The following is a 26,597-nucleotide window of genomic DNA, read 5'->3' as shown; positions in this document are numbered from 1 at the left end:
CGAGCTTAATGCGGACACAGATGGCTATGGATTTGGTGTGGAATTTTGATTAAATTTGCTGCCAATTTGCACACAATTTGTTAATATTTTGCTTACTGGGTGCATATCTTTTCCAATATAATCAAAGTAGCAATTAAACCAAATCCAGTCATTATATAATTTAATTATTTGGAGGGAGAAAGATAATATTCACTCTTAATTATCTTAATTATTCATTAATAATCTACAGACTATTATCAATATATATACATATATATATATATATATATATATATATATAAATGAAATGTCTTTCATACTGGATTCACCATTGTTAATTTTGCAATTTTAATTTAATATTTTTGAGCTTAGCAAATAATTTCGTTCAGTATTCAATGAACTATCGATTTTTTGTCTATATTTTTAGAATTTCACCGCCATATTGGATTGGCCATTTTGAATTTCACAATTTCAACTACAAATTTGGAATCAGCGCCTTCAACAATTCATATGTATCAATTTTCAAAAATATTCAACCAAGTTTTGATTTTTCGCTCTGCCATATTAAATTTGATAAATTTAACTTAAAATTTGGAATCTACGCCTAAAACAACTTATGTGTACCAATTTTCAAAACATTTGGTGTAAAATTCACCGAGTTATCGATTTTTGTCCACTTTTTCTGAATTTTGCCCACTGTGCGCCGGTAGGGGACGCATTGCGAAGATCACAATGGTTCACAATGGTTCACAATGTTCAATCACAATGGATATATGCTGTAAGTTGTAAAGCGAGGTCCACCTTGTCTACCGGCGGGGTGGTTGGGGGAGGGGGGAGCCGAAGGCCCCCCTCGCACCCCCCCCGCGCGCGCGCGCGCGCGTGTGTGTGTGTGTGTGTGTATACACATACATTTGTGATATTTTTTAATTATATTAAATTGTATTAAATTCTATATAAATTTAAGTACATGCGTGGTCGGAGAAAGAAAAATATTCAAATTTATGTTTATATTTATATTTTATTCAGCAATATTATTATTAATAGGATAAATGTCTCTCATAATTCGAAAAAATGCTTCTTAATGAATATATGCTGCTTAAGGAATATTTCTACAGCTTAAGTCTGTATTATTGTTATGTTTACATATTTCGCACTATAAGCATACTTTGCGTGGAAAATAACTTTCGAACTATGTTTTCATACTATAGTTCTATCTACACGGTGTCAATAAAATCTATATTCTCTTTCTAACTTCTTTTACTAATAACTTTTTAACGAACAGCGAGCGACGGCTAAAACCTTTTGGATGTTACTCAGGGCAGTGACCTTGATAACATATATCAAAGTCAAGGTAATCGAGGCGGGCTCCCTTCATCGACATATTTACCACCGTAACATTACTACAATCTTACATTGTAATATTTCTGAGGGCGAACAGTTCAACGTTGCTGCAAACTTGCAGTAATGTTGCAGAAACATTTCGCAACTTCTATGTAATATTACAATGTTTCAATGTTAGGTCTATGCAACGTTTTTTACAATCTTTCGGTGCTATATGGGAATGTTACAAAAAATTTGTCATTAAAATATTTATCGCGAATTTAAGTACACACACACACATACAGGGTGTCCCATTTCAAATAATGCATTAAAGTTTTTCGAAAATATGGTAGATACAGAAAAATGTTTCAAATGTTGTACGGTGTTGGAGGAGGACAATTAAAAAGGTAATAAATTTAAGGTCCCGGTATTAATGCTGAAGATTGTAATTTTCGAGTCTCATAACTCGGAAAATACTTAATGAAAATGAACTTCACTATAGTATTTTGAAAAGCTCTTGTTATCAGCTATTAGATTCTGGAATCAAAAATATAGTGTTCCATTTCAAAAAATTGATGTGATCTTGACCTGACCTTAACGACGCCACCCAAGATCAAATCAATGATATCTTCTTATGTCTCTCCGAACTATACATTTGTTTGAAACATGTTTCTCATCTAGTATAATTTTCGAAAAATCTTAATGCATTATTTAAAATGGGACACCCTGTATAGAGGATGTAACTAAACAAACATACATGGAACACACTATCAGGTACAAGGCAACAATTTACATCGAAAAATCCTGAGCCACTTTTTTAATCTGAGCTTTCTTTTTTTTTTATATAGTGATAAAATTAGCTCACCAGTGTCTGCCACAGAGCCCACAACACAAAAGCTTGCAGCTTGCAGCAACATTGTTGCAATGTTGCAACATTGTATATTGCAATGTGATGTAGCAAAGATATTGCAAAGATATTATTTTACAATATTATTTCAGCAATGTGATAACAAGATTTTAAAATAGCGAAAATATACAGGGTGAGCCATTTTAATTAACGCACGCAATTATTTCGGAAACAAAGCATTTTAGAGAAAAATGTTTCAGACAAAAGTTTTATGGTTTCGAGGGGGCCATAAGATGGTATCATTGGTTTGACACTGAAGAGTCATTTGAAGGTCACGTGAAGGTCACTTCAATTTTTTTAAATGGAATACCCTATATATTTTTGCACACTCTTGTAGCTTATCTCGAGAGCTTTCCAAAACACTATAATTAAGTACCTTTTCGTTAAGTACTTTTTGAGTTATGAGGCTTGAAATAATTTCTTAATTTTACATAAACCGTAAAATATCTTGTAAAATATTCATTTTTCGATTATCTTACCTTAATACTTTTACGTACAAAATAATGAGAGCAATCAATTGGTGTAAAGAAAACACATAGTTGTTTTTAAGAAAAAATATGGAATTGTTAATTGCAAATTACATATTTTTTCTTCAAAACAACTATGTGTTTTCTTTAGACCAATTGATTCCTCTCATTATTTTGTACGTAAAAGTATTAAGGTAAGATAATCGAAAAATGAATATTTTACAAGATATTTTACGGTTTATGTAAAATTAAGAAATTATTTCAAGCCTCATAACTGAAAAAGTACTTAACGAAAAGGTACTTAATTATAGTGTTTTGGAAAGCTCTCGAGATAAGCTACAAGAGTGTGCAAAAATATATAGGGTGTTCCATTTAAAAAAATTGAAGTGACCTTCACGTGACCTTCAAATGACTCTTCAGTGTCAAACCAATGATACCATCTTATGGCCCCCTCGAAACCATAAAACTTTTGTCTGAAACATTTTTCTCTAAAATGCTTTGTTTCCGAAATAATTGCGTGCGTTAATTAAAATGGCTCACCCTGTATAATAGCGTGGTGTGTATTTCTTCGCTTACCACTAAGTGGTGACACTAAATTTAAATAACTCGTATTCAATTTTTCATTATAAAATAGATATAAAGAACTGGGATACTAATATAAGATTCAAGATATATTTCTTTTCTTTTATCAGTTTAATTTTTAATAAATTGACATTTTAAAATAATTTGTGCTAATCTGAATCTCTTGTTGGAATTCAAAACCCACTCGGCATGTAATATTACTAAAATGTTGTTCAAAAATATTTCATTAACATTTTAATTGTAATTTTGTGTATAATTCTGAAATATTTTAAAAATATATCTGTATCATGTTTTTATAATATTACATTTGCAATACTTCCGAAATCTTTCAGAAAGATAAAAATGTTTACTAAAAAATGTTTTATATTTTGATGTTTCTGTAATATTGCATATTTAGAGTGTGTTTCTTCACTTTGCTGCTATGCGGCACTACACCAAACTTAACTAACTCATTGACATTTCAATTACAATATTGTGTTTGAAATATTTCAGAAATATACCTGCATCATGTTTTTTTATAATATTGTATTTGCAATATTTCTAAAATCTTTCATAAAAAAGTTTGCTAAAAAAAGTTTTATATTTTGTATGTTTCTGTAATATTACGTATATAGAATGTGTTTCTTTCCTTTGCGGCATTACCAAACTTTATCAATTCGTATTCAATTTTTCATCATGAAATGTAAAAGACTGATATTAACATAAGATTCAAAATATATTTCTTATATAGTCAGTTTATCAGAAATTAAACTGATAAATGGGAAATAATGATGCAAGTATATATATACAATGATGCAGTAAAGTTTCGCAATTGATTTGCAATATTACAATATTTTAATAAAATTATTCTGTAGTATGTCTGCAATCTTTCTGTGCTGTATGGGAGTGTCTCGCTATTCTCCGATCTCCTACCCCCTACTATTGTCCGACTTCTGCTTTTCGCTATAGACAGACACTGATTAACTAACTTTAACTTATAAAAACAAAAAGAAAGCTCAACTCAAAAAATAACTCAGGACTTTTAGATTTGAATTGTTGTTTTATATTTGATAATATACTCCATGTATGTTTGTTTAGTTACATGTATAAATATTTATGTATGTATATTTGTATATAGATAAATGTGTGTAAATTGTTTTACTTACGATATAATATTATTCCATTGTTGCGTTTGATTTTCATATTGTATGATGTGTTGCTTTATTTTTTCTTGTTCCTTATTCAAATTTCTTAAAGCTTCTTCTTCTAACATGATAACTTTTTGTAATTCCTGTTTTAATGTTTCTTTTACGTTGTTAAAATCAATATTAGTCTAAAAGAAATAAAACACAGTAAATTTTATAAATGATAGAAATAACAATATTGCTAATTTAGAATATTTTATACTACCTCTGTTTCACTGCGTAATTTTTCTTCGGTAATTTTCATTTTTGCAATATTTTGTTGCAATTTTTTTTTCTCTTGGATATTCTACAATACAATGACAATGTTATTTCACGTACACTGTAGATTTTACACACTGATATATAAATTACCTTTAATAATTTGTCTTTCAGTTGTTTCGTTTCAGATAATAAATCACTCGTAGTACTTTTCATATTTGTTTCTACTGTGTTATGACTTTTATATGCCTTATGATATCTTTCGTCAGTTTCACGCGCTGTTTGCCGTAGTGTCTTGATATCTATAGGATATATGATTATGGGATATAATATATATATATATATATATATATATATACAGGGTGTCCTAGACCACCCGTACACCCCTTTTCTTTCAAAAACTAAGCATTTTAGAGAAAAACGTTTTCCACAAAAATTGTATGGTTTTGAGGGGAACATAAGATGGTGTCATTGGTTTGACCTTGGATGGCATCGTTAAGGTGAGGTCAAGGACACCTTTAATTTCTTAAATGGAACTACCTATTTTTTATTGCATATTCTTATAGCTTATGTCGAGAGCTTTCCAAAACACTATAATAAAGTATTTTTTTATCAAGTACTTTTCGAGTTATAAGGCTTGAAATAATTTCTTAATTTTACATAAACCATAAAATATCTAGTAAAATATTCATTTTTCGATTATCTTACCTTAATACTTTTATGTACAAAATAATGAGAGGAATCAATTGGTGTAAAGAAAACACAAAATTGTTTCGAAAAAAAAAATGTAATTTGCAATTAACAATTACATTTTTTTTCTTAAAAATAACTATGTGTTTTCTTTACACCAATCGATTTCTCTCATTATTTTGTACGTAAAAGTATTAAGGTAAAATGGTGGCAATGGTTTGACCTTGAATAGTTGCTGGAAGATCACATGAAGGTCACCTTGAATTTTTCAAATAGAACACCCTATATATTTTTGCACATTCTTGTAGCTCATCTCGGGAGGTTTCCAAAACACTATAATTAGTTTTCATTAAGTACTTTCCGAGTTATGAGGCTTGAAATAATTTCTTAATTTTACATAAACCGTAAAATATCTTGTAAAATATTCATTTTTCGATTATCTTACCTTAATACTTTTATGTACAAAATAATGAGAGGAATCAATTGGTGTAAAGAAAACACAAAATTGTTTCGAAAAAAAAAATGTAATTTGCAATTAACAATTACATTTTTTTTCTTAAAAATAACTATGTGTTTTCTTTACACCAATCGATTCCTCACATTATTTTGTACGTAAAAGTATTAAGGTAAGATAATCGAAAAATGAATATTTTACTAGATATTTTATGGTTTATGTAAAATTAAGAAATTATTTCAAGCCTTATAACTCGGAAAGTACTTGATGAAAAAATACTTTATTATAGTGTTTTGAAACGCTCTCGACATAAGCTATAAGAATATGCAATAAAAAATAGGTGGTTCCATTTAAGAAATTAAAGGTGTCCTTGACCTCACCTTAACGATGCCATCCAAGATCAAACCAATGACACCATCTTATGTTCCACTCAAAACCATACAATTTTTGTCCAAAACGTTTTTCTCTAAAATGCTTAGTTTTTGAAAGAAAAGGGGTATAGTGGTGGTCTAGGACACCCTGTATATATATATATAAAACATATATATACATCGCAGGTATATGCGCGCGTGCGTGTGTGGGGGGGGCAAGTATATGAGCAAACATAAATGTCACCTAAGTCTCTATCAAAAAATAAGATTTTTTTATGGAGGAAGAAGAAAAAGTAAGAAAAGAGAAGAAAATAGAAAAAAGAGAATGGATGGAAGAAACAAGGAGAGAATATTTTAAAAAATGCGAAAAGTGGACTAATAAAGAAGAGGCAATTGGAGAATTATGGAAGGAAATCAAAAAAAGGATAGACAAAGCAATAAGATTAAGAAGAGAAGATATAAATAGAAAATGGGAGCAAGAGTATGGCATGACAAGAAGTGGAAAATTAAAAAGAGAGAACTAAAAAGAAAGATAAAGAAAGAAGAAGAAGAAAAGGGAGATGGAAGGGTATCTGAAAGAGAGAAAATAGTAAAACAAGTGGTATAAACAAAAGAAAAAAAACATGAAAGATAAGAAGAGAAGAAAATAAGAAAGATCAAAACGGAGCAAGAGGCGTAGAAATATATAAATATAAATATGTATATAAATATAGATTCAGAAAAAAAGTAAACAAGTAAGAGAAAAAAGAAGAGAAGTAGCTAAATGAAGAAGAACGGGAAAGACATTTTATGGAGATATTGAATGGAAGAAAGCGGAAGATGATGTTGGAAGAAGAAGAGGCGCAGAGAGAAATAACAAAAGAAGAGTTGATAAAGTCGCTGAATGAGTTAAAGACAGGAAAAGCGCTAAGAGAGAAATGAATTGATAAATGAGGTATGCAAATATGTCAAAAATATAGGAGAAGCGATATGGAAAGTGTTAAAAAAATATGGAGGAAGAAAGGAATATGGAATGGAAGAAAGGAGTAATATATTGTATATTTAAAGGAGAAAAGGAGAAGATAAAGAACTACAGATCAAGCAATGCGATGCCAAGTACATAAAAGAAAAAAAACGAGATCCGAGCATTGAGAGTCACTGTTCTCGACGCGGCACTACCAAGTAGCTTATTCGGAATTTTGGGTCTAATAAACTTTCGAATAAGATATTTAATAAACTAAAACTGTAATCAAAAATCTAACGGCATTATTATATAATGTGAATATAAGCTTTCGATTGCGATCAGTTTGAATAAAATCGGTGCAGTCAATCCTGAGAAGTGATGAATATCAGAATTGTGACATTTTTCATTCTTCTCCAGGTTCAGACTCACGTACATATGCTCGCACGCACACACGCAAAGCGAGTTTGTCCCTCAAGCGGTGTTTACACCGTGCGTATACGGCTATTGCTTCGATATGTACAATGCTGGGTTTCCAGGGTGAGTGAAGCGCAATATATGATTAAAGCAAAATCAGTCACTTAGCCTTTCCTTGCCAACTCCACTCCTACCTTCAAGAGGTGAACCCTGTTAAGTCGAGCATCTTACTATCGAGATTGCGGTGAAAATCTCTTTGGAGAAGTAGGACGACAGGGTACAACTATCCTAATGTACCCAATATTCTACGAATATCTAACACCCCATACAGCACAGAAAGGTTGCAAATATATTGCAGAATAATTTCATTGAAACATTGCAATATTGCAAATCGGTTGCGAAACTTTGCTGCAACATTGCTGTAAAGTTGCGGCAATGTTAAGATGTCTGCTTTTTGTAATATTACAACGAAATGTCGCAGCAATATTGCAATGTAATATATTTGAAAAAATGCAACGTTGCTGTGCAATCATGTAGCAATATTGCATATAAAACATTTTTTTGAAACAATTCTTGATACATGAATCTTAAAAGTTTATAAAAAACATAAAATAAAAAAATCTTGATATAAATAAAAATTTATATCTAAATATATATATTTAGATATGACTTTACAATATCTTATCTTGAATACAATCATTACAAACTTTTACTTATATCAAGATTTTTTATTTTATATGTTTTTATAAACTTTCAAGATTCATCTATCAAAAACTATTTCTTCCAATGATTTTATTTAAAATAATATATTGTAAAGTCATATCTAAATATATATATTTCATCTAAATATATATCTAAATATATATATTAGATATGACTTTATAATATGTTATCTTGAATAAAATCATTACAAACTTTTATTTATATCATAAGTTTTTTAATTTATGTTTTTATATACTCTTACAATGATATAAAAGAACAAACATTAATTAGAATTAATTACATATTTTTATTTAAAAATTGTTAAGATCCATTTACATATGTGTGTATGTGAAAAATACATAGAAATAATGTACAGAAAAACAAAAATAAAATATGAAATAAAATGTTCTATAAGATAATAAAAAAAATATATATATTCAATGAAGAAAAATCTGTTTAATATTCTGAATCCCAACGAGGGATCCAGATTATTAAACAAATTATTTGTTTAATAATCTAGATCCTTTATTAGGATTCAGAATATTAAATAAATCAAGTCAGTTTATCAGAAATTTAACTGACACAAGATAAGAAATATAATTACTACATTAGTTCTCTGTAAGCCTTATATCCACTTTAAATGAAAATTCAAATACGAGTTAGTTAAGTTTGGTGTCGCGACATAGCGGCAAGTAAAGAAACACATGTTATACATTTTCGCTATGTTAAAATGTTGCTGCAACATTGCCAAAGTAATAGTACAAAATAATATCTCTACAATATTTCTGCAGCATTACACTGCTATGTGCAATCTTGTAACATTAAAGCAATGTTGATGCAAGCTTCTGTGCTGTATGGGACCATACCGTAATCCTGTGGTCATGTTTTACAGGGGTTTTGGCTTAACCACCCGAACCGTGAGGTAGAAAACCTCTATAAAAAATCACTTCAATCCTACGGTGGGAAACATGCCAATGGGATGAATGGCTGGAGGAGGTCCAGTCGCTAGCACCAACCTCGACAGACCTGGCTAATGTTGTTGGATAGTGCCTTCTATTGGGAATGGTTGTTACCCCGATAGTGACCAATTATATCGACCATACTCGTGGGAATAACATGAATTTTCAAGATACAACTACACATATAAACACAAAAACCAACGAGGATTCGTGGGAGTATCCCGTTTGACCACGTTGCGATTGACCACAGCCAATTATATCGACCTGTGTCTAGGGTAACCAACAACGATTAACCAATCAGAGAGTCCTATTTTGAATTGGCCAATTGGCGACGTGGTCAATCGGGTACCCTCCGGATTCGTCCTCAAATAAGCAAAATGAACACAACAAATGTCAAGTTTGACAATGCCAATAACCCAAAGGCAAAATAACGAAATCCTGGAAGATTATAAAATGAAGTGCCTGCTATTCGAGGAAGAAAATCATGCACTACATAATAAAATAAAATCTTTAGAAGAACGCCTAACTAATCTAGAAAAACGGAAGGAATCCTATCATACGGATGAAGACGAGTTCACAAAAACCGAAGTCTCAAGAGGACAATATGACTGGATGATACAATCCAAAAAAAGAAAGTTAAGAAAGAGAAAGGCTTCAAAATCGCCTGAATCCAATCCACCGAAACCTAGACCAACAAATACAAATCAATTCCAATAATTTTCCAATAAGAAATTTATCAAAGAAGCTGCTTCTCCCCCAATCTACGTTAGTGGACTAAGTGATATTAATAAAGTCACAGACAGGTTGAAAAAAGTGGAACTCAAAAGGAGAATCTCATCCCTTCCTTCCATGGATCTGAAGATTAACTGTCTAAATGGGGATGAATACCACAAAATCACTAAAATACTAAGTGAAGATAAGGAATTAAGGCAGCAAACTGAATGGCATACATTCACAGATAAAAACACTCGCCCATTTAATGTGATGGCACGAGGGCTTGACCCAGCCACAGATCCTAGAGCAATTGTTCAAGATCTGAAAATTAAAGGCTTCAAGATTATTTCAGCGACCAACATTCTCAAGACTGAAGAAGTCTGAGAAAAGTCCAAGCGACGAAAAGAAAATTAGTAAGACTCAAGTTAAACTCAAGCTATTCATGCTGTCCTTTGACAATACGGAATTAATAAAAAAGATTTATAGGATCAAAACTATTGTCTATCAAGTAGTTAAAATAGAAGCAATACGCAAAAAATCAACACGAATTGTACAATGTAAAAAGTGTCAAGGATTCAACCATGTGCGAAATAACTGCCACAGGAAAGCCCGCTGTGTTAAGTGCGCCGGTGAACATCTTATTGATGCATGTCCTAAACCGGCAGATGCTAAGCCTAGATGCGCGAATTGCGGCGAAGACCGCAGTCAACTATAGAGGCTCGCCAAGGAATTTCAAAAACGCAGAAATGAAGTCATTAATAACAAAGAGCAAGATGGATTGAAACTGAAGAAAGTTGTAAAAGATCGACAGAGAGAATATTAAAAAAAATCATCAATGAAAAAACAAAACTTCTCTGAGCCGAAACACGATAATTTTACCTATGCTGAAATCGTAAAGCAGGATAACTTAGAGGCAAAAGAAGAGCAATCAAAAAAAGATTCCGTGAGCGATCCTATCTTAGTGATCCTTGAGAAACTCATGGATCGACTTGACCAACACGAAAAGTTCAATAAACTGAAGTTTGACAGAATTGAAAATAAACTTGCAAAAATTATAAAAAAAGTAATGGCAGGATCTATCCGAATCACAACATGGAACGCAAATGGCTTACGCCAACACAAATTAGAGCTTGAAGTCTTTCTAGACGAACAAAAAATTGACATTTGCTTGATATCCGAGACCCATTTTACGAAGGAATCTAATTTCAGTATTAGAGGTTTTAAGATTTATCATACAATCCACACCTCCAATAAGGCTCGAGAAGGCGCTGCTACTATAATCCATGAAAACCTCAATCATTACGAAGAACCTAAATTCTCATCTAAAATTATTCAAGCCTCTACAATTAAAGTGCAATGCAAGAAATACAAATTTGCAATCTCAGCAACTTATATAGCTCGCCTAGACATAGGCCGGTATTCATAGTCCGATCTTATATTTGAGATCGTCTTAAGTTCGAGCTTGAAATGCTACGCAGCCATTTGATTGGTTGAATGAGGTCTTAAGTCAACCTCGGACCAGACTTAAGACAATCTTAAATATAAGATCGGACTATGAATACCGGCCATAATACCAAGTATGATGAATAGGTTGAATTTCTTCAGACCCTGGATAACTCCTTCATCGCAGGCGGAGACTTCAACGCGAAACACACGCATTGGTGTAGCAGATACACCTCGATGAAGGGTAAGGAACTACTACAAGCTGGAAGATCTCTTAACTGCGAGTTCTTATCGAGCGGCAGTCCTAGCTACTGGCCTACCGATATCAATAGACATCCAGATGTGATCGATTTCTTCGTAGGGGATCATCAATCAATTATATAAAAATTGAATCCTGTCTGGATCTCTCCACACACCGGTCATCTTGACCCTTAGCGATTCAATTATCCATAAGACGCCTATACCTTCCCTGACCAGTAAGAGAACTGATTGGATAGGCTACCAAATTTTCTTGAAGAAAACATCAATCTCAGTGTCTCATTTAAAACAAGTAATCAGATAGAGAATGATGCTAAACTATTTACTGAGCTCCAATAAGCAGTTAGGGGATCATCAATAAATTATATAAAAATTGAATCCTGTCTGGATCTCAGTTCTGACCATACACCGGTTCTCTTGACCCTTAACGATTCAATTATCCATAAGGCGCTTATACCTTCCCTGACCAATAAGAGAATTGATTGGATAGGCTAACTTTTCTTGAAGAAATCAATCTCAGTGTCTCACTTAAAATAAGTAATCAGATAGAGAATGATGCTAAACTATTTACTGAGCTACTCCAACAAGCAGTCAAAGAGAACACCCCAGCACTTAAAAAAAAGTATGCACGGTAAAAATTATTCTCTCGAAATTAAAGAGATGTTAAAGGAAAAAAGGAAAGCACGAAGGATCAGGCAAAATTCGCGCGATCCAGAGCACAAAACCATTTTCAACAGATTAAATCAAAAATTGAAACGGATTATATACGCAACAAAAATCAAGATATTACTAGATATCTACAAGGACTATCTGCCAAAAAAGACTCCAATTACTCACTCTGGAAAGCGACTAAACACATTAAAAGACCAATCGTCAATGTCCCACTTGTCCTCAGGAATCAAAATAGATCATGGGCTAGAAATAATCAAGAAAAAGCAGATCTCCATGCTAATCATTTAGAAAATGTGTTTAAACCTCACAATAGCCCTACTACTGACCGCGTGTTACCCATGGATGAAAACAGTGAAAATGTTCTTATTAAACCTATCTCCCCTAAAGAAATTGAGAGAGAAATAAAATGTTTCAACCTCAAAAAAGCCCCTAGTTTTGACTTGATCACCGTTTATATGCTAAGAAACCTTCCGCCCAAAAGAATCATGAAGCTGACCCACTTATTTCAACGCAGCTCTGAGATTAAAGTATGTACCCGAACAATGGAAAATCGCAGAAGTGATTACAATACCCAAACCCGGCAAGCTCTTGGAGGAAGCATCATCATACAGACCGATTTCACTCCTCCCAGTAGTTTCCAAAGTCTTTGAAAAACTTATAATGAACAGATTAAAGCCTATTATTAAAAAGAAACATCTTTTTCCTGGACACCAATTTGGATTTCGCGATAATCACTCCACTATCGATCAAATCCATCGTATAACCGATGACATCGAGATAGCGTTGGAGGATAAGAAAGTATGTTCTGCCGTGTTTCTGGATGTCTCTCAAGCATTCGATAAAGTCTGACAAGAGAATCTGGAGTACAAGTTAAAAAAAATTCTTCCTAAATCATTTAATGAATTATTAAAATCATACCTCCAGGACCGCTTTCGGCTGCGGTACGGAGATGCCTACTGAAGCTTCCGGAGGATTGAGGCTGGAGTTCCTCAGGGAAGCTTGCTGAGGCCGATGTTGTACCTCCTTTACACTGCTGACGATCCAAGAGACCTGGGAGTTAAAATTGCAATTTTTGCCGACGACACCACGATTTTGGCGACCAAAAGTGACACTACCCTCGCCACCGAAAAACTTCAACTATTAATAAAGTAGTTGATTGGACCAAGCAATGGCGCATCAGACTGAATGAATCCAAATCACAGCATATTAATTTTACCTTAAAAAAAGAGACTCCAATACCGATTATCATTAACCAACAAATACTTCCCTACTCCAACACAGCAAAATATCTCGGCATGACGCTCGATACAGGGCTTCGTTGGAAGGAGTACATTAAGATTAAAAGGAAACAACTAAACTCCATGTACTCAAAAATGGAATGGATGATAGGTCGTAATTCGAGACTGTCAATCCACAATAAACTTCTGCTGTAGAAACAAATACTAAAATCCATCTGGAATTACGGCATTCAGTTGTGGGGTTGCAGTGCGAACACAAATATCAAGATCATTCAAACGTTTCAGAACAAAGTAATGCGAGGCTTTGTCAACACCCCATGGTATTGTCGTGACGTGGATTTACATCGCGACCTGTAAATGAAAACGGTCAATAAAGGAATAAAGATAGCAGCCAAAAAGCACGACCAACGACTTGCTGAGCACAAGAACCGCCTTGCATCACGTCTCCTCCAAAACGGCTGGAAAACTAATTGTAAGATGATTAAAGAGGACCAAAACCTACTGACCTAATGTGACAATGTATAAATTTTTGTCCATCTCAGCCTATGGACCATTTATAATTGTTGTGATACTCAATGAAGTATCGCATATACCACCTCTTACAGCTTCCAAAACCATATTGTAAAACGGTCTCTTTTGACTGGTTCAATCACTGCTTAGCCTTAATGGCCATTTTGACTTAAAAAAAAAATGTAGAATGCTTTAAGAGACAAAATCATATGCGTGCATACGTGTGATATGTATATGTATGTGTGTACGTACGTGTGAGAGATTAATTTATCATACAGTAACAATTTTCAAAAACTACTCCTTCGGGGTGGAATTTAATATCTTAGAAACGGAGCCGTAAAAATCTGCTGTTAAATAAAATTTTTAAAAAAAGTAATTTGTCATATAATAACAATTTTCAAAAATCAGCCCTTATAAAAGCAAATTTCAAAAACCAACCCCTTAAGGATAAAAAATAATATCTCGAAAATGATGCGTCGCAGAAATATGGGACTTACGCCGTTAGTTAAGATTTCTACAAAAACTAATTTATAATAATAAAATTAAAAAAAAAATAATTTACAGTAATTTTCCCTCACAAAATCATTTTTCTAAAAAACAAAACAAATGATTTCCCTAAAAAATATTACAAAATAAAATATCAAAACTAAATATGAAACCAATTTGATATAATATTTGCCATGAAATATCAATCTTACATTGTAGAAATATTATACATAAATTCTCCTTAAGAAATTAAAACGCATTTTATATTTATTTAAAGAAACTTGATTTTTAAAATATTTAAAATCAACACTAAATGAGAATTAGGATTCTTTTAATTCCTAAAACATTTTTTATACAATGTGTATAATTTAAAAAAAAACGTTTTACGCAAGTTTTAAATCGCACAGTCTCTAAATCGAAATAAGTTACGAAAACTTGGTGTACCCGGATCGTTTACATTATAAACAAATATATCTCCAATAAAATGTAAAATTTGAGATATTATGTAATTAAATATTTAATCTATGTTCGATTACAATCCGGGTTCGATTACAAAATTAGTAAGGTTTTGTAAGGTTTTTTTTAGAGGGATATCACACCTTTTTGTAAAATGTATATCCTTTCTGTAAATTAATTTTTGGGGGAAAATTTTTGTAAATTATTTTTTGGAATATTTTTTTATTAGACGTTTTTGTTGCATACAAAGCGAAATAGTTTTTATGTCCTTGGCATATTTTTTTAACTTTGTAGTTTTTTTTAGACGGATATCACATCTTTTTGTAAAATTTTATATCCTTTCTGTAAATTAATTTTTGGGGGAAAATATTTATAAATGTTTAGGGATATTTTTTCATTAAATGTTTTGTTACATACAAAGCGAAATATTTTTTATATACTTGGCATATTTTTTTACCTTTGTAAGGTTTCTTTGAGTCAGTAATACTGATAAATACAGTGTATAAAATGCAGCGTATGCTAGTATTAAATTAAAAACTAATGAAAGAAGTAGAACAAATTTGAAGAATGGCAATTCGGATTTAGGGCCAGAATTCATAGTCCGATCTTATATTTAAGATTGTCTTAAGTAAGGTTTGAAAATGTTATACGATTATTTCATTGGCTGAACAGAATCTTAAGACGACCTAAGACCAGACTTAAGACAATCTTAAATATAAGATCGGACTATGAATTCCGGCCTAGGAGAGGACAAAGTATAATGGATGCTAGTATATGTTTTAAATAAGATAACGGACAAAGAGATAGTAAAAGAGAAAGGAAAAGTTTTTGCAAGTTTTGCAGATTTAAAGGCGGTATTTAATAAAATGGATAGAAAAATATTGAAAGAAAAAATGATGGAAATTGGGGTAACTAAAAAGTATTAGAGAGAGAGAATAATCGAGACATACAGAGAAACGAGGAAACGATGAAAATAAAAAAAAATGTATAGGCATATTTTTGACAAGATAAGAAGTCAAACAAGGATGTTTACTAATTGTAAGTCCAGTTTTATTGAACATGGTGAATATAGAGGAGGAAATGAAAAAGACAGACATGAGAAGTGATGATAGGAAGATCTGAACGATAATATATGAACGACATTATATCAGCGGAGAGAGAAGAACTGAAGAGGATATTTAAGAAGTTAAAAAAAAAGAAGGCTAAGTTCGGAGAAAATTAAAGTGATTGTAGGATTCGAAAAGGAAAGAGAAAGAGCAAAGAAAATGGAATAGAAAGAAGAGGAGGAGAAAAATGAGAAAAAGTAAAAAAATTAAGATACATCTGCCATGTATTACAGAAAAATATATCTCCCATATATTACAGAAAAATAAAAGGGCAGAAAAACATACTTTGGAAAGAAGAAAGAAGAGCGATAGAGATGAAGAAAACATGGAGCACAGGAAAGAGAATATTTAAAGAAAATTATAAGAGAAGAATGGGATGTTTGAGGCATTAGTGAAGAGTGGATTTAGGGCAGAAATATGGGAATGAAGGAGAAAGGAAAAACTGGACGGAATTTTAAAGAAAATATGTGAAATGGATACTGGGACTGAAAAGGTCAATACCGAACACATATAATAATGGAGAAAAGCAAGTTAATAGCAATCAAAGAAAAGGCGTTGAAAAGAACAACATTAAAGAATGAAGGACATCCGGAAAAAAACTAGTGAAAGAATGCCTGAAAAAGAATGAAGGGCAGAGAGAGAAGAAAAATGGGCAAGTTAAGCTAAGTTAAGAAGGAAGTTTTTAGCAAAACTACAGAAGAAGGCATTGAAAGAAAAAGCATATGGAAAATAGGTGAAAAAAAGATGTAGAAAAGAGGGAGAAGACAGAGTATAGAGAGTAATAAAAAATATAAGAGAGAAAGGAAAAGCGGAGAGGAGCAAAAAAATAAAGAAGTCCATATATAACAAAGAGTAGAACAAGATAATTGAAAAAGGAAGACCAAAATACTTAAGTAAGAAAATGAAAACATGGGATAAAAAATCAGTGATCAGATTCAAATGTAACAAGGAAGCAAGAGAGAGAGAGAGAGAGAGAATATCGAAAAGTAAGAAAGAAAAAGTATACAGATTATGCAGGAAAGAGAAGGAAAACTTGTAGCATATGCTTAACCAGTTCACTGGTACACCCGAAATCAACGTTTTGTGTCAAAACTGATGAGAGCAAATAAATTCGTATTTTACATGAAAGTTTATCTATAAGGGGTTTTTTGCGTTGCTGGTGCAAATCAAGGGTCGAAATTTCAAAATTCAAAATGGCGAATCCAATATGGCGGACTAATTTTATTTCATTATGGAGAAGATCAAATTCGATATGTTCGCGTTTTCCGAGTCTCTTATGAAGATGAATCTATAGACAAAATTGCAAAATTTAAACTGGCAGATCCAATATGGCGGTTTCTAGTGATTAACTTTGATATTCCATTATGGAAATATATCACACTCGGTACGTTTTTTGGTCGTAGATAACGGATTAGTTCAAGACATTCAAACTTGAACATATCGAATTTGAATCTTCTCTAATGGAATAACAAATATAATAATAGAATAACAAAATTAATTCACCATACTAAATCCGCCATTTTGAATTTTAAAATTTCGATCCCAAATTTGTCATCAGCGACTAGAAAAATGTGGGTGTATCAAGTTTCATGCAAATTTCGTTGAAAATTGGCAGTTATTCATAGTGGACATATATGGGCCATTACCAGTTGTGGCACTTTTTTTTGGCCATATATGGGCCATTACCAGTGAACTAGTTAAGAAATACGAAAGCACCAAACAAGAAGAGAAAATAAAAGAATTTAGGGGAGGAAGGATAAGGACTGAAAATATTTAGAGAAATAAAAAAAGAGAGGAGGAAAGCGGCAGAAGAGGAAAAAAGAGGCGAGAAAATAAGGAAAGAAATTGAGTAATAAATGAAGGAGGAATAGTCTTATGTAAGACATTTTCGTTTATTTGTTTTTGTATTTTTTATATTTGTTTTTAATTTATTTAATACTAACAAGTAAATCTATTTTTGTGTTACTCGCCGATTTTATTGAAACAGTATATTTGTAGAATAATAAAAAATAATAGACATTTATTTTTTATATCAACAATCGTGCAATTTTAGGAGTGAAAACTACTTTGTATTTACAAGTATGAATAATTAACTCGTTGCATTTAAATTCACAATATTGGCATTTTTTAATTTGGAGATAATAAGTGGAGATGGCGAGAATTCATCTTTATTTCATTTTTTTAAGTAATTTTTAATACATTTTTTTATTTATTTCTTTTATTTTTTCTATAGTTACATAACATATAAAACTGGAAAAATAGACAATGTTACAAAATGAATCTTTTCTTGTAAAATCTTCAATTCAAAAATAAATTATCATGGAAACTTTTTCAAAAAGCAAATTAAAGTGTAACTCGATCCAAGATCCACGTAGAAATAGATGATCAGATTTAAACTTTGTGTGAGTGCATGCGTATGTCATGCTTTTGGCTTTACTCAGAACGGGATGAGGCAGGAATCTGATTTCATGTATGTGTGTTTAATAGTAGTATTGCTTTCTAAGATTATCCATTTTGGAATATTTTTTTCAAAATGATATAACTTTATGAAAAAAAATCGTAGAAAATTGACTTAAATATGAATTTTGTTAGGAAATAAATGAGCTTAAAAACTCATACATTTTTGTATCAGGAAGCCGATTCTCCTGAACAATGCAACAGTTTAAAAAAAATTTGTTTCTTAAAACCTATTTTTGTCCGCCATTTTGTAAAACATTTTTTGTACAAATTTGGTTTTTCTTTTACTTTTTAAGAGAAATGTTCAAACTTTAATTTGAGTTTTTTGTTTCATCTTGATACGGTGATTTTTTGCTAATTTATTACTATTGAAAGATGTTAAAAAATTGTGCTAAAATTTAGTGGCCCATTTTTTTACATGTGAATGTGGATAACATATGTACATCTAGTGGATATCTTTGGTAGCTATTTAGCAGATATGGATCAAATATACACATCTAATAAATATCCCTGGTTATTCGGGAGATATAGATATTTCATACATTTATTAGATATTTTATATACCACCCAGATAGCCAAGCTTGATATGACATATTCAGCAAACAAATGCATCGCATGTATTATTATATATTTGCAGTATACTTGCTGACATCGAAATAGAATGCGTTACGAATGCAGCTATATGTCTGCTTCTACATGCAATCAATTAACGAAGCAAATGGTCTGCAATATTGGTATATTACGTTGTCTACAACATGTCAGCAATATGCTAACACGTTGCAATCAATTTGTTGTTATTAGCACATGAATTCATGTGAGTTCAACGTAACAGACATAATGCTGTCTCACCTTGTCTCTAGTTTGTTAAAATTGGTTGCTTCAACAATTATTGGCAACATGACAGCAACCTCATTGCATTTGGCTATCTGGGCAGTTATCCATAGAAGATATGGACACTATATGGACTATATAGACATTTAAACATTTATTAGATATTTTTTCGATAAATTTATTTATGTGGGGAGGAATCTTGTAAAAACATGGTTTACAAATATTTATGTTCCTAACTGCAACGATAATAATGTTCTACTTTTAGATTCATGGAATAGCCAAAATATGAGAATATTTGAAACAATGGATAAAGGATCCAAAAAGAATCCCGCACAAACTTTTATGAAAAAATAATTTCAGTAAATTGTCTAAAAGTTGGATATGTTTAGTTTATAACCCACTCGGCATGTAATATTATTACTAAAATGTTGTAACCCAGATAGCCAAATCTGTTAGAACAGATTTTCGTCAAATGTTCATTACAAATTTTAAAGGCAGAAAGATTACAGTTTGTATAAAGGAATTGATATATTCGATCATGTTGCCTGCATGTCAGCAGAAATACAAGAAAATCTGTTCACGTAACTGGACAAAAGATTGTCAACAGAAACCAAGCAGAACTTGTTGATATAAACTGACGGCAGATTGATGGCAGAAATTAAACAGGATCTGTGCGGCGCAATTTGATAACAGATTGTCGGCAGAAACCGAGCAGGATCTGCGCAATGAAATTTGATATTTTTTCGGCAGAAACCGAGTAGAGCTTGCTGATATAACTGATGGCAGATTGATGGCAGAAATTGAACAGGATCTGTGCGGCGTAATTTAACAGCAAATTGATAACAAAAATCGAGCAGGATCTACGCAATGAAATTTGATATCAAATTGTCGGCAGAAATCGATCAGGATTTGCGTACACAATCTTTGATATCAGATTGACGGTAAAAGCGGAACAGTTTGCATGATTCGATAGTTCCTTCACTTATCGCTATGACGTACTTTCTCGCAATCAAATTTCTGTCAGAAATATATATAAAGTCGCGATTATTAATAAAAGATCAAAAAGATAATAACTATTTCTATTACTTTAATTTCTGATATCTGAGACAAGCAGATGAGGTTCAGAATATTAAACTGATTGGAATCAATAGGATAAATGGAAAATTATTTATTTACGGCCTATTTGAAGCATAAAGCAAGAATTTAATTTTAAATAAATTATATCTCAAATTTTATAAATTAAATTTAATTACTTTTATACCGTTTACTTTATTATTAATTTAATTAAATTGAATTAGTCCTTCGCTATGTGAGATACAACTACGATATAACATATATTATATGTCATATTAGAAAAAAATTGTAATTAACTGATAACTCGCCGATGATACTCTTATTTAGCACTTGTAGTGATTAATTTTATTGCATTTGTATAACATTCCCCCCGAATGGGTCTCCACCTTGGCGTGGTGAAGGGGCTTACGGTCGCATCCGCGCCCACCCGTTAAGGGGCGGAGCAACCAACGAAGAGAAACCCCCCAAGCCAAGGTGTTAATGAAACCATGCCGACGGCTGCGTGGCGGAGGGGGTGCTGCGTCTCGAACGGTTCCCCCGGATACCGGGCGACCTCCGGGGTATTTAGCCAAGCCCCAGCCATTCGCGGCTCTGGTTGGATGATATCGCGCTTCCGCGGTACTCGTGGGACGAAAATGGACATGACGAACAAACAAACAACTTACAAAGACACCACCATGGACAAAGTCCTCCAGGGCGTGGCTTCCCTAGGGAGCGAACGACCGGAGGAATGCAACTCGGGGGCACCTAAAACTCGAGTCAGGTATAGCGGAGCAGCAAGGAGACGCTACAAGAAACAGCTTCAGAGGGAGGGAGAGGCTACTAAAGCCCAAATCCCTCCCGCTGAAGCTGATTCTAGTCCTGGACCCAGTAGCGGTGAAGCCTCGACTGTGGCGCTTAAACGCGCCCGGCCGGGGAATAACAACCTTAGCCCCAACGATACTCGCCAGGACAAACGACCCAAGATCAATGATCAATGATCATATGCCCAAGCGACCAAAGGGCTTATCAGACTAGCCCTCATTTTGGAGGGCTTCCCTGATAAGAAGCTAGGAGCCGCGGATTGTGGATTGATCAGGAAAATGATCAGAGGGCGTATCCTCGAGTTACCCGAGGATACAAAAGCCCCCACATTCTCCGGCTCCTGGGAGAGAGACGGAGCATTTGTTTTTGAGTGCGACGACGAACAGTCGAGGGATTGGCTAAAAAGCCTATCCTCCGACCTGAAGGTGGGAGGAAACTCCCTACGTGTAGTGCCGGTCGATGAGCTGCCTAGGCGCCATCGAGTGGTGGTGCACGTGGAGGAGCCAGACTTGTCTGCTGAGGAAACCTTGAGGCTCCTCGGCAGACAAAATGCAGGACTGGCGACCGGAGATTGGATCGTCACCAGAGGGAGCGTGAGTAGGGATGCCACGAGCACCCACTTCGCCTGCCTGATTGGGGATCAATCTCTAGACGCCCTGAAGTCCTGCAATTTCAGGCCCAGCTGCAATCTCGGACGGGCAACCGTTAGGCTGCTCGAAAGGGAATGCGGCAGGAAGCCTGAATCTGTGGAGGGAACTCCAGGGGGGACTGCCCAAATATGATGGTCTCCACGGTACCCATCACCCAAATTAACTTGCAACACAGTAAAGGCGCCTCGGCTATCCTTCCCAGGAACACTGCTGCGATGCACACACACCTTGCCATTATCTAGGAGCCTTGGCTCCTGAATAATGCCATCAAAGGTTTGGGCGGCTGTGGAACTATTTTCAGAGCCTGTTCGAACCGCAAACTAAGGACATGCATTGTAGCAAAAGGCCTTAATATCACTTTTCTGCCTCAGCTTAGCAGCGATCTAACTGTCGTCTAGACGAGCATCAACCTGGAGGAGGGGAAGACAATGGACTTACTCATAGGGTCAGCATATATGCCCTACGATTCCTGCGATCCTCCACCTCAGGACAACGTCAAGAACCTGGTTGCCCATGCTGAGGAAGCAGGACTCGAACTCCTCCTGGGCTGTGATGCCAACTCCCACCATGTTGGTTGGGGGAGCTCAAACATCAACCCGAGAGGGGAGAGCCTGCATGATTTCATCCTGGACAAGGGACTTATCATCCTAAACAGAGGTACGGAACCTACTTTCATGGACGCTAGAAGACAGGAGGTAATCGATATCACTGTTTGTACCAAGGGCGTGTCTGAACTTGTAAGAGACTGGAGGGTCTTAGACGAACCTTCAGGATCCGATCACAGACAGATACGCCTCACCCTTCGCCAGCAACCTACGATCTTGCGAAGGCGAAATCCTAGGAAAACGAATTGGGACGGCTTCAGGCTAGACTTGAAGAATAGACTAACTACCGTTCCGACCAGATTCCATACCAGGGATAACCTGGAAACTGCCGCGGCTTGCTTAAGTAACGCTATCTCGGATGCCTTTGAGGCAAACTGCCCCCTGAAATTTACACGGTCCCAGACCAAAGCCCCCTGGTGGAACAAATAGCTGTCAAAGCTCAGATACGAGACCAGGAGACTCTTTAACAGGGCAAGAAACTCATGCTTGTCTTCGCACTGAGAAGGCTTTAGGAACGCCCAATGCAGGTATAGCAAGGAAATAGTCAGAAGTAAACGCAGCAGCTGGAGAGAGTTCTGCGCAAGCATCGAGAGTGCTCCAGAGGCCTCCAGGCTAAACAGAATACTCATCTCTGACAATCGCACCCAGTTGGGATGCCTCAAGCGTCCCAACACAGGCTACACAGTCAACCTCACTGAATTTATCGAGCACCTTATGGAGACTCATTTCCCAGGTTTTCAAACGGTCGACAATCTTCCTACTGTCCGTGTGAGACCCATGGAAGTTTTTAAACCCAGGGATTGGTCACTAGCGGCGAAGATAGTCCATCCCAAAGGCGTTGAATGGGCCGTCAAAACCTTCAAGCCCTATAAATTACCTGGACCAGACGGGATTTATCCCGCCTGCTTACAAGAAGGTTTGAACCTTTTGATAGGCCCCCTAGTTAAAGTGCTTAGGGCTAGTATAGCCCTTAGATACGTGCCCCTTGTCTGGAGTGGCACCAGAGTCACTTTTATACCTAAACCAGGCAGAAACGGCCATATCTTGGCCAAAGACTTCAGACCCATTAGCCTTACCTCCTTTGTTTTAAAGACACTGGAGAGACTGATAGACAGCCATATTAGGACATATCCCCTTACTATCCGACCGCTGGCATTTTCTCAATACGCTTATAGGGCGGGCAGATCCACGGATACTGCCCTTCATCACCTTGTGAGCAAGATTGAGACACAGCTGGCGACAGGAGGGTATGCCCTAGGATTATTTCTGGATATTGAGGGGGCATTTGATACCACCTCATATACAGCGATCAAAGAGACCATGCACAGGCATCACATCCCCGAAACTCTGATCAATTGGACGCAAAGTATGCTATCGGACAGAGTTCTGACTGTTGATTATGGAGATAAAACTTTGAGTGGTCTCCCGGCCAGAGGTTGCCCACAGGGCGGCGTTTTCTCTCCGCTCTTGTGGTGCCTGGTGGTAGACGAACTCCTGGTCAAATTACAAGAAGCGGGCCTCCTCGTTTGTGGCTATGCGGATGACGTGGCTGCAATCGTGAGAGGCAGCTTTCTCTCAACTCTTAAGGAGCTCATGGATAAAGCACTTAAGATTATTCAAAGCTGGTGTCAAGCCAAAGGTCTCACGGTTAATCCGTCTAAGACCGAGGCCATGATTTTTACTAGAAAATACAAGCCCGAACCCACAGGGCCTTTGAGGCTCTGCGGCAAAGAGCTACCATACACTTCTTCGGTGAAGTACCTGGGGATCCATCTTGATCCCAAACTAAGCTGGAAATTTCACCTTGAAGTCAAACGTAAGAAATTTTACACCTCCATGTGGGCATGTAGAAGGGCTGTAGGTAAAACGTGGGGCATTAAACCCAATATTGCCCTCTGGATCTACAAAGCCATTCTACTGCCCCGTCTCACATATGCTGCGGTGGTCTGGTGGCCCAGGGTGGAGAAAGTGGGGGCCAGGAACCTACTCAGAAGCCTTCAGGGTTGTTACCACAGGGCGGCGATGGAGGCCATGAGAACCACCCCTACAGAGGCGCTTGAGATTGCACTCTGTCTTCCACCCCTGGACCACTTTAATATCAGCACAGCCAAACTTTCTGCCTACAGATTAAAGTGTCAGGGTGAGTGGAGAGGACGGCATCTTGGTCATACCAGGCTATCGTTCCTCCATGAACACCCATTCTCTCTGCTGCAGGATAGAATACCTAGGAAATCCCAGGTCTCTAAGTTCTTCAAAACCCAGATACCTTCTAGGGAAGATTGGAGTAAACCAAAACGAATCTGCCGGTCAAACTGGGACATCTGGTACACGGATGGCTTGGGGGCGAAAGGATGATTTGGAGCTGGAGGCTCAAGGACTAACCACAGGGAATCTTACTCCCTAGGGGAGCTGGCCACGGTTTTTCAAGCAATCCTTGAGTGTGCAAACACCTTAACCTTAGTTAAAGCCACCAATAGAAATATACTCATCTGCTCCGATAGTAGGGCAGCCATTAACGCTCTAGCCAAGACCACCAATGAGTCCTCGGTGGTTTGGGACTGCATGCTAGCGCTCAACAGACTAGGCGAATCCAATAGGATCACCTTAGCCTGGGTTCCCGGTCATTAGGGAATTCATGGCAATGAAGTGGCGGGCGGCCTGGCAAAGCTAGGCACCCTCGAGGTCTCGGCTAGACAGGTCGTCGGCGTCCCCTTTACCATAGGTAAAAGACTCATCAAAGAGTCTTTAAAACGAGAACATCTGGTTTCGTGGGGCCAGATTCTGGACTGTCGTCAAGCCAAGTTATTGCTGAACCGACCCCTTTCTAAAAAGACGGATGAACTCCTAACCATGCAGAAGAGGCTCAATATCTCCATTGGCCTGCTCACGGGCCATGTGGCCCTCAGGGCCTACTTATTCAATCTCGGCTTGGCCGAGCGGAAAGACTGCCGGCTATGCGGCGAAGAAAAAGAGGACAGCATTCACATTCTGTGCTACTGTCCCGCACTTGCTCTTAGGAGATACACACTTTGGAGTCACATGTTCGTTGAACCCAGTGCATTACAAAACGTGAGGGTGGGCGATCTATATAACCTTCTTGTAAGGGCCAAATTGGATCGCCACATATAACCTCAGACAACCACGGGGTTACAGAAGATCTTTTAGATCTAGGTGACATCAGGGACTGATCTAGCCTCACCCGTTCTTATTACTACTACTACTTGTATAACATCAATATAAGCCCGGTAAGCAAAATGCGCGCAATTTGCCAGCAGATTGGCGACAGATTTCCACAAAAGTTGCTAGCAGATTGGCATCCGTTATGTCCGCAATAGGCTCACGATTTGCTAGCAAAACCTGCTCACAGAATCTGACAGCAGATTATTAGCAAAAACCGAGCAGGATCTGCTAACATCACTTGATGTCAAATTGTCGGCAGAAACCGAGCAGGATCTGCGCGCGCGTAATCTGACGGCAGATTGGCAGCAGATCCCGAGCAGAATCTGCAGCTTCTGGTCATTCATATAAATAAGTAATATAAATACAATAAAATTAATTACTACAGATGTTAAATAAGACTATTATCGGTGAGTTATCGGTTAATTACAATTTTCTTCTAATACAACATATAATATGTAATATGTTATATCGTAGTTATATCTCACATAGTAAAGAACTCAATTTAATTAAATTAATAATAAAGTAAATGGTGAAAATAATTAAATTTAACTTATAAAACTTGAGATATAATTGATTTAGAATTAAATTCTTCCTTTATGCTTCAAATAGGCAGTAAATGAATAATTATCCATTTATCCTATTGATTCCAATCAGTTTAATATTCTGAATCTTATCTGCTTGTATCACATATCAGAAATTAAAGTGATAGAAATAGTTACTATATTTTTGATCTTTTATTAATAATAGCGACTTTATATATATTTCTGACAGAAATTTGATTGCGAGAAAATACATCACATAGCGGTAAGCGAAGGAACTATCGAATCAAATGCAGATTGTTGCCAATTTGCCATCAGATCACGCATGCAAACCCTGTTTCACTTCTGCTGTCAATCTGCAGTCAAATTGCGCGCACGCAGATTCTGCTTGATTTTTGCCGACA

General features: G+C 35.5%; 2 protein-coding genes across 4 annotated transcripts in view; one reads left to right on the top strand and one right to left on the bottom strand.

Moving 5' to 3' along the window:
* LOC145975790 (intraflagellar transport protein 81 homolog) overlaps positions 1-26,597 on the bottom strand; it is a 55,356-nt gene that overhangs the window by 18,371 nt on the left and 10,388 nt on the right. For 2 of the 3 annotated variants that reach the window (XM_083106496.1, XM_083106495.1), the window contains exons 10-12: positions 4,791-4,939; positions 4,645-4,725; positions 4,401-4,567 (exon numbers count right to left, since the gene is read on the bottom strand). In XM_083106496.1, coding sequence (XP_082962622.1) covers positions 4,401-4,567; positions 4,645-4,725; positions 4,791-4,939 — 397 coding nt within the window. Of the gene's footprint in view, positions 1-1,402; positions 1,531-4,400; positions 4,568-4,644; positions 4,726-4,790; positions 4,940-26,597 lie in introns of those variants that run through there. The other variant, XM_083106497.1, reaches the window with a different exon arrangement.
* LOC145975824 (uncharacterized) lies at positions 21,057-22,001 on the top strand. The gene is made up of 2 exons (XM_083106569.1): positions 21,057-21,291; positions 21,409-22,001. The coding sequence occupies exons 1-2, from the start codon at positions 21,057-21,059 to the stop codon at positions 21,999-22,001; spliced, it is 828 nt and encodes a 275-aa protein (XP_082962695.1).

Source organism: Camponotus vicinus, unplaced genomic scaffold (genome assembly GCF_025532165.1).
Source record: "Camponotus vicinus isolate PSW18456_S1 unplaced genomic scaffold, iyCamVici1.0 SCAF_8, whole genome shotgun sequence".
In the NCBI taxonomy this organism is placed as follows: domain Eukaryota; kingdom Metazoa; phylum Arthropoda; class Insecta; order Hymenoptera; family Formicidae; genus Camponotus; species Camponotus vicinus.
Note: the sequence above shows the minus strand (reverse complement) of the source record. Positions and strands in the feature narration are given on the sequence as shown.